At 44.4% G+C, this 12,579-nt stretch overlaps 4 protein-coding genes across 4 annotated transcripts; 3 read left to right on the plus strand and 1 right to left on the minus strand.

Moving 5' to 3' along the window:
• Positions 1 to 15: 15 nt before the first annotated feature.
• PLC2 (1-phosphatidylinositol phosphodiesterase) lies at positions 16 to 915 on the plus strand (the record flags this gene model as incomplete). Its single annotated transcript, XM_018879780.1, has 1 exon — positions 16 to 915. The coding sequence occupies one exon, from the start codon at positions 16 to 18 to the stop codon at positions 913 to 915; it is 900 nt and encodes a 299-aa protein (XP_018734525.1).
• A 571-nt stretch (positions 916 to 1,486) lies between these two features.
• On the plus strand, positions 1,487 to 2,320 carry MET16 (phosphoadenylyl-sulfate reductase (thioredoxin); the record flags this gene model as incomplete). Its single annotated transcript, XM_018879791.1, has 1 exon — positions 1,487 to 2,320. The coding sequence occupies one exon, from the start codon at positions 1,487 to 1,489 to the stop codon at positions 2,318 to 2,320; it is 834 nt and encodes a 277-aa protein (XP_018734526.1).
• A 368-nt stretch (positions 2,321 to 2,688) lies between these two features.
• On the plus strand, positions 2,689 to 4,428 carry DPH2 (Dph2p; the record flags this gene model as incomplete). Its single annotated transcript, XM_018879802.1, has 1 exon — positions 2,689 to 4,428. One exon carries the CDS (start codon positions 2,689 to 2,691, stop codon positions 4,426 to 4,428), a length of 1,740 nt encoding a protein of 579 aa, XP_018734527.1.
• Positions 4,429 to 4,524: 96 nt separating this feature from the next.
• Positions 4,525 to 12,068, minus strand: SEN1 (putative DNA/RNA helicase SEN1; the record flags this gene model as incomplete). The annotated part of the gene is made up of 2 exons (XM_018879812.1): positions 4,525 to 7,558; positions 7,912 to 12,068. 2 exons carry the CDS (start codon positions 12,066 to 12,068, stop codon positions 4,525 to 4,527), a joined length of 7,191 nt encoding a protein of 2,396 aa, XP_018734528.1.
• Positions 12,069 to 12,579: the final 511 nt, after the last annotated feature.

Consider the following 12,579-nt stretch of genomic DNA (forward strand, 5'->3'; position numbering starts at 1 on the left):
GAAAGAATACAAACAATGGTCGACTACAGCAATTGGCTCCGCGATGTCAGCGACGACACTAAACTGTCGACACTCTCGATCCCCGGCACTCATAACAGTGCTGCCTACCATATGGCTCTGCCCTCTGTCCAGTGTCAGGATGCCTCGATCACCGAGCAATTAGAGAACGGAGTTCGTTTCTTGGACATTCGAGTGTCCAAGAACATTCTTCACAGCGATGACCAGCAGTACAATTTGGTTGTTTGTCACGGCAAGTTCCCTATCAAGTTGCTGGGCAATGTCGAGCTTTCCGAGGCTCTGGACGAGGTGTACAAATTCCTGGACTCTCACCGATCCGAGACTGTCATTGTATCCATCAAGCAAGAGGGTTCTGGTACCTGGGACAACGATCATGACGAGTTTGGAAACTGCATTTGGGACAGATACGTCAACAAGAACAAGGACAAGTGGTACCTTGGAACTGATATCCCCAAGGTCGGAGACACTCGAGGAAAGGCGGTTTTGTTCCGTCGATTCGGAGTCAAGGACCAGCAACGTAAGAGCCAGTTTGGTTTCGAGGCCTCGTGGTGGACTTATAACACCAGCAACGACGACCGCGGCAACCTGCAAGTGCAAGACTGGTGTGAAATCAACAAACCCGAGGACATTGGCACCAAAGCCAACTATGTCAAAGAGCACATCAAACGTGCTGTCGACTACAACTCCACCAACACCGACTCCCAAAAGCTGTTTGTCAACTTCTGCTCGGGTTCCAACTTCTTCGACCACGAATGCTGGCCCCAAAAGATCGCAGAGGGTCTCGACCAGGACAAAATCGACGAGACCTTCGGTAAGGGCAGCGGTATCCTCGTGCTCGACTACGCCAAAACAAACGACTGGCGAATCGTCCGCGAGTACGTCAACAAGAACTTCTAATCTCTTTACACGCTAATTTAACTAATCGGTCTTTTTCAGGGGTACATGCCTCCGGCGGCTGGGGCTCCGCCCCAGACCCGGGTTGCTCCTGCTTCGCAGGAGATGCCCGGACCGTCGACGTCACGACTCGAGCGCAGCGAGAGGAGCAACCCGGGTCTGGGGCGGAGCCCCAGCCGCCGGAGGCCCCCCTGCCACAGGCCGGTTCCGGCGTGGCAGAGGGTTGGGGTGTAACTGACACGTGATTTGATATCATATTGAGATTTCATTACGAATCGTCGAGAAGGTGCATAATTATGCACAAAAAAGCAGATAATATGCAGCGGGACTGAAAAAAACAGAAAAAAGGCGTGAATCCTCGCATGAGACATATTAAATTATTGGCTTGAGAGGTTCTGGTTGCTGATAATGGGTCCTCTGCCTGACTAAGACCTGGCGGTTGTGCCTGTGGTGCCTGTGTTCCCGAGTTAGATATATATCAGTCGCACAATCCCGCGTGTTGTACTTTTTTTTTATGTTTTTTTAGTCTGACATTTTTGCATGTCATTAATATCCATCCTATAATACCATCGTCATGTCACCTTCAGTTGTAGCCTCAATTCCCGCTCAGAACACAGGGGGTCAGGTGTCGGAGACCCAGACAGTGCCTAAAGTCACTTTCACTGCCAAACAGTTAGAACATATTAACAAGTTTGCCGAAAACATGTCTGCCGAGGAGATTATTAGATGGTCTATTATGACCATCCCAGGTCTCTACCAAACTACTGCGTTTGGTTTGACTGGTCTTGTTACTTTGGATATCATTTCCAAGCTGTTTCCTGACACCCATCCCATCGACCTTGTTTTCGTCGACACTCTGCATCATTTTCAAGAAACTTTAGATTTGATTGAGCGTATCAAGGTGAGATATCCTAATGTTAAGCTTCATATTTATAAGCCCGACGGATGTGAGACCAGAGAAGATTTCACTAAAGAGTTCGGTCCCGAGCTCTGGGAGACCAATGATACCTTTTATGACTACCTCGTCAAGGTCGAGCCTGTTCAAAGAGCCTATAGCGAGCTCAACATCTCGGCTGTATTCACCGGCAGAAGAAAGACCCAAGGTGGTCAAAGAGGAAGCATTCCCATTATCGAGGTCGTTGAAAACGGGCTCATTAAAATCAACCCCCTAGCGAACTGGAGCTTCGACCAAGTCAACGAATACATCAAAAAGAACGACGTTCCATACAATGCATTGCTAGATCAGGGATACAGATCGGTCGGCGACTATCACTCGACTGTCCCTGTCAAGGACGGAGAAGACGAGCGTGCTGGACGTTGGAAGGGCAAGAAGAAGACCGAATGCGGCATCCACGAAACCTCGCGTTTCTCCGAGTTCCTCAAAAACAAGACCGCAACCACCGTTTAGAATTTCTTCATTCCCGTTATTTATTATTTATTTTTCTCAAAATGCACGATATTTTTTATGACTGCCTGCCTGCCTGCCTCCGGCGGCTGGGGCTCCGCCCCAGACCCCGCTGCTCCTCTCGCTGCGCTCGAGTCGTTTCTCGACGGTCCCAGCAACTCCTGCGAAGCAGGAGCTACGGGGTCTGGGGCGAAGCCCCAGCCGCCGGAGGCAGCGAGGGTACCATCCCCTGGTGGGTGGTGAAGCTTATCTTTTGAGATAAGGGCAAGGGTGGCATGCAGGATTTTAAATATTTCGGGACCCTGTAGATTTGATTACGCTATCAGTAGAGTGTTTCGGGTGGATCTGAGAGAGGGTCGTAGTTTAAAATAATGTCGGAGATTTCGATAGCGGCGCCGGTGTTGTCGACGGAGTCCGAGTTTGATAAGGTTGCGTTGGCAGCACGATCGAGACCATCCCCCAGCGAGGATGACCTCATCAAAGTGTATAACCTGGATCAGCTAGTGAACAAAATTGTTGAAAATGATTATAAGAGCATTGCTTTGCAGTTTCCAGACGACTTGATCCAGGATTCGACGTATATTTCCAGATTTCTGTCACAGCAATTCCTGAAACTCGAGGGTCAGCAAACTCGCAATGTGTATATTTTGGCCGATACCAGTTACTCGCCATGTTGTATCGACGAAGTGGCTGCTAAACACGTTAATGCCGATGTAGTGGTCCACTTTGGCAATGCTTGTCTCAATCCAGTGAGAAGTTTTCCTGTCATCTATGTGTTTGACTCTACTGTCAATGTGGATATGGACTTGGTTGAAACCAAGTTCGTCGAGGCTTTTGAGGAGGATCCCAACCAACATATTCTATTGGTGGCCGAGACAAACTATTCTATTATATTAAATGACCTTTATGAGAGGGTGAAAGCTAAGTTCCCTAACTGTCTCCCGAGTTCTGTCAATGCGTTGCATGATGATACTCAAAGTGATGAAACGACTTCAGCTCCAACTGCTTCCTGTCAGAGTTGCAGTGGTAGCAACGGCTCCTCATGTTGTAATGCAACAGGAAATGGATCAAAAGACAAATCCAACTGTCATAGCTGTAGCGACAAGCCATCTGATACCAAAACTTCACCATCTGTGTATTTTATTCCAACTCTTGATATACCTGCTTTGCATACGGAATCCACATTTCTTCCTACTCGCCGTCATCCTTCACTGAAAACGGACTTGTCCGACTATAAAGCCTTTTTTATTACCTCTCCTTCACCCTCATCTTCATTTGTTTTGCATTTATCAACTCTAGTATCGTCTGTTACTTTATTGGATGTTGACACTCTCAAGTTATCCACGCCAAGGACTACATTACAGAAACGTTATAGATATATGAACGTCGCTCGGTCTGCATCCACCATCGGCCTTCTTATTAACACTCTCTCACTTCGAAACGTTAACGAAGTGCTTGCAAGACTCAAAACCTGGATTACTCAAGCCGGGAAAAAGCATTATACATTTGTCGTCGGCAAACCCAACGTTCCAAAGTTGGCTAATTTTGATGTCGTAGATATCTGGGTAGTCTTAGGATGTTCAATGGGCGGTATTATAGTGGATTGTGATAAGTTCTACAAGCCTATTATCACACCATATGAACTTAATTTAGCTCTTCAGAGCGAGGTTGCATGGACTGGCCAGTGGTTGATTGACTTTGAAGCTGTTCTTAAAATGTCGTCAGGGGAGGAAGACCAAGTGAGCAGTGATATAAGCAGTGATGACGATGATGCTCCAGTGTTTGATCCCATCAGTGGAAAGTACGTTTCGACATCAAAGCCGCTCAGACGTAGAGCTCACATTGATATTGAGCGCGATAGCTCTGACACTGTTAATGCACCGTCTGACACAAGCAATAGCACGAACGCATTAGCTACAAGATTATCATCCCAGTTAGCCATTAGAGGAACTGTATCTACTGCGGCCGAGTATCTTCATAATAAGACAACTTGGAATGGCTTGGGTAGTGATTTTGATGAATCTGTAGACTCTTCTGAGGGAGCTACTGTCAAAGAAGGAAGGGGAGGAATCGCCAGAGGCTATCGTGTTGGTGAGACAGATAGAACCTAGCACACTCTAATTATTATATGAATCACATTAATTCTAATATATACAGTTAGCATTTATAGCTTTTTTAGTTTTACAAACCTCTCACGCAGGCGTTCTTCACTTCGGGGGAGGAGGCCCCTTCTTTCTCGGCCTGACAAACGGATCCCCAGGTGGGTTCCTTTTACGGGGTACTGTCGGGAATCTTTTACGTGAATCGGGATTGTATGGCTCTCTTTCAGGAGCTGGACGGAACGAAGGACGTGGTCTATAGGTTTCTCTATCATTTCCCGGACGAGGCTGATTCGGCTCCCTGTCGTCCAAATGACGAGGTCGATGTGGCCCTCTATCATCTTCAGGATGAGAACGATACGACCCCCTATCGTCAGAATTACGAGACCAGTAGTCTCTTTCATTTTGGTGACCCTGTCGATAGTCTCTATCCGCTTGAGAACGTTGTACATTGTAGCTTCTATCGTCACGTGGTCGTGACCTACTATGTTCGTAGTCCTCACTGGAGTGTGGACGATATGAATCTCTCTCATCACGAGAACGCGAACGATATGGTTCGCGGTCATCATTCGGACGAGGTCGGTACGAATCTCTATTATCACTAGAGTGGGGTCGATAGGGTTGTTTATCATCACTAGGGCAAGCCCTAGTAGATTCGTTATTGTCGCGAGACCTCGGTTGCCGTGGATCTCTATCGTCATCACTAGGACGTGACCGAGATTCCTCGTCTGCAGTTTGGGGTCGGTATGGTCGTTCAGCTACATTAGGCCGAAGCCACTCCGGTTCGTTATTTGGCGGAAGTTGGCCCTGGCGAGAAGATGCACCACCATTCGAAAGCTCTTGATTTCTACCGTAATCTGAAGTCGACGAATCAGTATCCACTCGTAGACGGGCAATATATGGCCCCTTGACGTTAGAAACATCATCTGATCGATCTGACATATCCATCTTAGAGTTCACAACTTGGTCCCTAGCAAGAGCCATGGAATCAGAAGAATGCAAGCCATCACTATCGACACTTTTAGAATTGGAAGTCTTATCATTGATACCGCTTCTGATATTATTTGAAAGGGTCTTCGGAGGAGCATCAAACTCTTTATTGGCAAATTCATCTCGAGATGACGGAGTATTTGGAATCGAATTCGGAGTCGATAGTTCTTCTTTACTAGAATCACTAGTTTTAGGCTCCTTTGTTGATTCTTTTTCAGTGCCATTAAAGATATTACCATCTACAGGCGGTCCGCTATTACGCTGCGGCGGATGTTTATCAACATCACCTAAACTGCTTGGGCTGCTAAATCGGCTTGTGTCTGATGGTGAACTTGAATCTGAAACATTATACAGTCTGAACCTCGGATCACGCGCGTTCATTTGTCTCAGCTCCAATTCCTTCAACTTTCTTGCTTTTTTCTCGGCATTCTTAAGTCGCTTCCTTTCTTTCTTGCTGAGGACAGGTTCTTCTGTCACAGCAGGGGCAGCATCAATTTTCAATTTCTTATCTCCCTCCTCCTTGATAATTTGATCTTCTGCTAGACGTTTAGCGAGGTTATCAGCATGTGCTTCCCTAGCTACACTTTGAGCCTGTACGTCGGGTGTTCTCTGTTCAATTTGAGCCCTCGCTTGTTGAGTCGCCCTTGCAATTATCTGTTCTTGCAAACTTTCTTGCACATCGGCCCTTAGCTTTACAAACATATTTCTCTGACGAGCATCACCAATCAATCTTTTCCAAACAGGATTTTTAACCAAATTATTTTCATTGCCTAGAATCCACATCGAACTTTTCGCACGAGTAATTGCTACATTCATACGTCGTGTATCGCCTAAGAAACCTACGCCTTGAGCATCTGGTTGAGCTCTTACACATGAGAGAATAATAACATCTTTTTCTTGACCTTGGAATCCATCAATTGTATTAAAATCGATTTGATTCGATGCTGCCTCACCAAGGTGAGCTCTGAATACGAATCTAAGCTCCTTCACTTGACGCTTGTAGGGTGAAATAATGCCCACTTTACCGGCCAAATCATGTATTCCGTTCTCACTGCATGTTTTGAACAGCATTTCATAAAGAGCATAAGCAGCTTCTGCTTCCTCTGTGTTATACATGGATTTGGTGTCGATTGACTTCTTTTGAGAACCAACAACATCGAAAAACTTGTAAGGGGCTAACATTGGATTACTATGCCAAGCCCTAGCCGTTAACGAAGCCATACCATCTCCATTATAAAGACGACCGCCATAAAACTCCCTACTTGCAAACTCAGAAATATCGGGATGCATACGAAATTGTGTATCCAACAGATATACTCGTTCGGGAAACTTTTCAAACATTCTAACGAACAAACTTTGCTCATACTTCAAATTAGAAGCTGCTTGGGAAAGAACTGTGGGTGGCAATTGATTGGGATCACCCACCATAATACATCGAGTGCACCCATAACGCAAAGGTATCAATGCAGACAGCTCAACACTTTGGGCTGCTTCATCAATGATAACAGTATCAAACCTCATTTTTAACGATGACAACACCTTATGAGAACTACCAGAAAGGGTACAACAAATAACTTGAGCATCTCGTAGTATCTGGTCTTGGAACTTGCGGCGTTGAGCTTCTCTCATTCTTGCCGCAGTAGTCCGTTGTTCCCTTTGAACATCTAATTGTCTCGAGAGGTCTTTGATTTGTTTGCTCAAAACTCTAATCTCTTCCGACAATTTAGAATATTCTTCACCACTTATATCCTGCGTATTATCTATCTTACGTCTTAATTCATTCCTCTCCTTGATAATCGCTTGTTGCTTCTCTCGAACTGAGTTATCATCTTGTCGACCATTTTCGTCGCTATTCTTTTCTACCATTTTATCCAACAATTCTTCCAAAGTAACGTCACGAACTTGAATATTGACAGCATCACTTCTACCTAATCTGACCACTGACGGCTCGAATACCTTACCATGTGATCCTATGATTCCCGACTTAAAACGCAGCACAAGTTCATCAACTGCGGCGTTTGACGGTGCACACACCAATATCCTACGGGTATTGGGCACATCATCATCAAACTGAGATAATGCTGGTATCGCTGATGTAAGGTATGCTCCGGCAATTGCTAAAATAGTTTTAGTTTTACCAGTACCTGGGGGACTAATGAATTGTTAGTGAGCTGGAGCTCTGGGGCTGGAGCCCTAAAAAAATGTAAATAATTCACACCTACCCTTGAATGAGAGAGAATCCTTGTGGCGCCTCGATTGTACCAGCAACCGCTCTTGCTTGCGACTCATTAAGTGAGTATATTTTTATTGAATCCCTTATAGTTTCCGACCGAATACTGGGCAACTCTCCTGGAACGCCTTGAATAATAGGTGACTTCAGATCATAAAACTGTAGTGCCATTAGAGCTGCATATTCTCTTTCTACCGTTATTAAACTGCGCATATTGTTAGTATCTCACAGGAAGGAAAATAGTCTCAAGGAATGCACTGTTTTATTATTCATACCTTGAAGCTTTCAATCCGCATATCACACAATTTTGGCTCAAATATCCAATCATTTTACCAGGTTCATAGGTTCTCAAAATTAGATCTGCGTAATCCTGATGCAAATTAATCTGTTGTATTCTAGCATAGCAATGGGGCACATTATGTTGGGGCATTAATGCCTTGACTTCCAAGTTGGTATGATACGACAGCACGATAAGATCTGATTCGCCAAGTTTTATAATTTGAAATTCTTTCATAGAAACCGAGGCATACACATCATAAAAATCATCACACTTGACCCGTTTACCGACCTGAATCTTGAACGGTACGCGTCCCACATTTTCCTCTTTAACTTTCTGTATACCCTCCCAACACTCTAACATTAACAGAGGGGTAAAAGTGGACTGATAATCTTCAACAGACTTGAATTCCGATTGCACGGGCTTTAATTGTCCTTTAGACTTTTGGAAATAATCATTCCTAGCAAAGTAATCCCAGGACAACACTTCCTTGTGCAAAGGCCCCATGTCAATATTCAGACGCTGTTGCATGAGCCTCTTTTCCAATTGCTTCTGAGCAACTGTCGGCGTTCCTTTTCGAGTCATATTGGCGGTATTGATTCTAAATCCTGGCCTGTTAATATTACGCATTTTAGGACCAGTATCAGCGGCTTTCTTTTCCGTGAAAAGGCCGTCGTCAGATTCGTCGTCACTTTGATCCGAGACATCGGAACTATTAAGACTAGACGGAGCTGGTGTAGACGACGCACTGGAGGAAGGAAGAACGGTTCTCCTAGAATTAAAGCCTGGTGGACGAGGAGGATGTATTTCCTTAGCAGGAGGCTTTGACGAAGTGGCAGCCAACATGGCAGCTCCTGTAGAGGACATGCGGTTTTGTTTGACGGATTCTCTTAACAAGTCCATTGCACTAGTACGAGGGGGAGCACTTGGCTGAACGGAACTGCTATGAGGAGGTATCACAACAGGAGGCGGTCTTCCATCGGGAGTTTTCTGGTACATATCCAACAGCGTTCTTTGACGGCTACTAACACCTTTAATGGAGATAGCAGGTGCCTTGACTGTACTGCCAGATCGAAGTGGCAAGTTTGCCAAGGTAAGACCGCTACCTGGAGGTGGTGATTGTGTGTGTGCAGGGGTAACGGAAACTGATCCAGATTTTTTCTTCCTCATCTGAGACTCCATCTGAATAGTCTCAATTTCTGCCTCAGACAATACTCCCATACTGTTTAGAGCAGCCAAAAGTTGGGCAATATTATCCTGTGAAAGCTTGTTGGTGATCTTGCCTGAAGAACATCGCTTGAAAACTTCGACTAAGCTTTCCGGAAGTTTGACGTTAAAAGACTTCATTAGTTCTATAATTGAGATAATGTTTCTGAAACAAGCGTCTAGCAGCTGAGTGTCCCTCAGACGTAGCAAATCGCACATCAACTCTATAGTACTCGCAACTGGTAACGCCAGTCGTTCACCATGTGAAATATTTGGATCTGCCTCAAATGGTAAATCGACCTCAAACAGTCTGAACTGGTCCAACAAAGTCTGACAGTAATGTGCCTCTTCACGAAAAAAATCTTTCATCGTCGACATGATATAAGTCTCACCCCAGTTACGGGTATTTTTGAAAGTAAACTGTAGGAAACTCCAAGTTTTGAGCCAGTATTGCAGCAGTTCATTTTCCTCAATATCTTTTGTCAGATCGGCTTTGAAGCGACCATCAACTACACCACCGTGAGGAGAGTACAGAGCATCAACAAAGTCCTGGCTAACCTTGATCAGCTTGGCACATGGAGAAAACATGCCAACACTTCGAACTAGATCAACAGCTTCGTTGAAAGACCGCACTACCAGCTTAGGATCATCTCTCAACAACTGTTTAAATGCTTCAGAACGACTACTCGTTTCGTCGAGAGTCTGGCAGATAACGTCAATGGCAAGATCACTTAGTTCAATCGAACCAGAGAAACTTGACAGAAACACTGATACTAGAGCATCTCTATCTTTGAAAACTTTTCTAATCACAACAGGATCGAGTTCACTGATGATTCGTAATGAATCTGCGGCTTGATTTAATACGTCGGGTTGAATTGGTGAGTTATTAGCAAGGGTGGGCGACTCGAAAGTAAATGCAGCAAGTTTTAAACCTTTAAGAATATTTGTTGTGAAATCCACGTCAAAAAGTCGAGGCATTCTATTAATAGCCTGCCAGAGGCCATTTGACGGCCTCGCTGAATTACTAGCACTTTTGTCTCCGACATTCGGGGTCGAGGCCTTTGTGACAGCAGCTCCAATAGATGATATAATATCAAATTCCAAACACTGTCGGATAAGTTGATACACCAGCGGTAGCAAGTCCCGACTAGACCTGGAGTCCAGGATATACCTTGAACCCTTGTCTACAATACCTCTAATTGTTGCTCTCATCAAGCGCGATACATCAGAAATTTTGGGCAGACCATTCTCAACCGATTTTGGAAAATCTAAACCACTAATTGCAACTATCAGAAATCTTCTGATAAGAGATGAACGTTTCGCGGCTTCTGTCTGGACAGGTAATGACGTGATATGACGGTCCAACACGTTTAGTATGATATTACAGATGTTGAGCTTAGTATTCTCATCTACCGCCAAAGCCGAGCTAGGTTGTGAAGGTTGAGAAGCAAGCGATGAATCGCCGGTAGCACTTTCTGATGCCGTAACTGGACTGGTGCTCCGACCTTGAGAATTTTCTTGACTTCCATTCTGACCCTGGCTCCTTGGACCATGTCCCGGCAGGTCAGCTTTGAATATAGCATTCAACCAATTATACCAGTCGCTGATACCAAACTCATAGGTTACATCATAGCTTGGAAATATAGCCACCGACGACAGGTTACTGATCAGTCGAGCCTTACCACTGCTGAAAAGTTGATTGGACTGGGTAAGCATGCTCTGGGCTATATCTTTGAAAGTTAGAGGTGCCAGTTTGGTTGTCAGATACATCAGATCAACGGGTTTCCATAATAGTAAAGTATTAAGAGCGGACAGGGCCATGCTAAATCTTCCAGTGGATTCATCACTGGGAGTGTAAGATAGACAATTACGAAGCAAATTCAAGAAATTATCCGATGGATCTAGAACATCCTTTAATTCTATCTTCAAGTAGTTTTTATTGCGGCAAAAATATAACATGCCCACAAAATAAGATGCATTTAGAAGATATAATACCGAAGGATTGTTCACGTTAATGAGTTGAGAAAATGGGTTTTCTGCCAACCCAGGTTTGATGGGCCCCATATATTCCATAACTTGTAATGCAGTATCATTAATCAAACCCACCATGTTGGATGTTAAATTTGGATAAAGAACACAAACTTCAGGGCTTTTATCAGAATTAACTGAAATGCAGGTGAACCTCATAATAACAGACTTTGCAAGCTGATGAATTTTCGGCTCCATACTAAAAAAAAGGACCTCTGCACCTAAACAGAATGAATGGCGCGTCTTGATAATAACTGGATCATATACCTTTGCATCTTCAAAAAGTGTAAACGCTTCTTTGAATAGCGTATATAACTTGTCGTCATCCCCACTGGTACATGCCAGGTTTAATGGGGAGAATAACCATGGACAGTAAAGACATTCTACCATGGGCACGAAGAAGCTAGCACGTTTTTCTATAGGAATAGAAACGCCAACATTCTCCTGTTCAAACGTCTTTTTCCAGTCTGAAAGGTCCTGAAAAACTGACAATAGACGATCCTTGTCTTGAGCCTGGACAGCGCGCTCAAAAATACTGATTTTGTCATCGCCAATGTGCAGTCTTTGCTTGAGCATGATCCTGGTCTTTTCAAATTCCAAATGATAAAAAGCACCACAAGAAGCACATTTGGAAACCACTAGACCGAGTTTATCATAGAGACCGATGGCCTGTTTCGATCCATCCATTGAAAGCACAAACAGTGCATTAGCTGCTAAAGGACGCCATTTCTCATCACAGAACCAATGACACCATTCAACATGCGACTGCTCTGCAAGCTTTGTCTGTGCTAATAGAGCTTTTGCTGAAGAAACACTGGCTAAAAACAGATGCTGAATAGAGGTGTTTTCTACCCAGTCCTGATTCAGCTTGAGTGCTTCCTCATAAGCCTGCTGGGCAATTTCAGTGGGTGTGGGTGCCATAGTAAAGATGACAGCACCCTAATACCTTCAATCAAATCTTTAAACGAATATCACTAACAAAATCTATCACGATATTGACCATTTGACATAAAAAATTGGATGTATTTCCAAGTTCGAAATCCGTCTGGTAGAAAACAGCCTACTGGATATGAGCCTTCCTATATTATAAGGATATCAAGCCACCAGTTATCGAATTCTGCCTGTAACAACACTAAGCCAATACAAGTCACCAGTGAGTCTACTTCGAATTTTGCCAGCGCTGACAGTAAATATGGAGAAATCTTTCACCTGCCGGCAGTAGCTCAGACAGCCTGATTCAGCTGGTAGGTAACTTTTTGAGGCTCTTCGATGTGATCCCAGTCGTGCATGTTTAATTAAATTAGCATATCACAATATCGCGTTCGGCCGCGCGTCTGAAGATCACTCAGGGGAACTTCTCCTTCCACGATAACTGCTCAGAAAAAATCTCAACAAGCTCTGAATTGACGGTTTCAAAAGGGTCTAATGGGTT

Source organism: Sugiyamaella lignohabitans, chromosome A, assembly GCF_001640025.1.
Source record: "Sugiyamaella lignohabitans strain CBS 10342 chromosome A, complete sequence".
Taxonomy (NCBI): domain Eukaryota; kingdom Fungi; phylum Ascomycota; class Dipodascomycetes; order Dipodascales; family Trichomonascaceae; genus Sugiyamaella; species Sugiyamaella lignohabitans.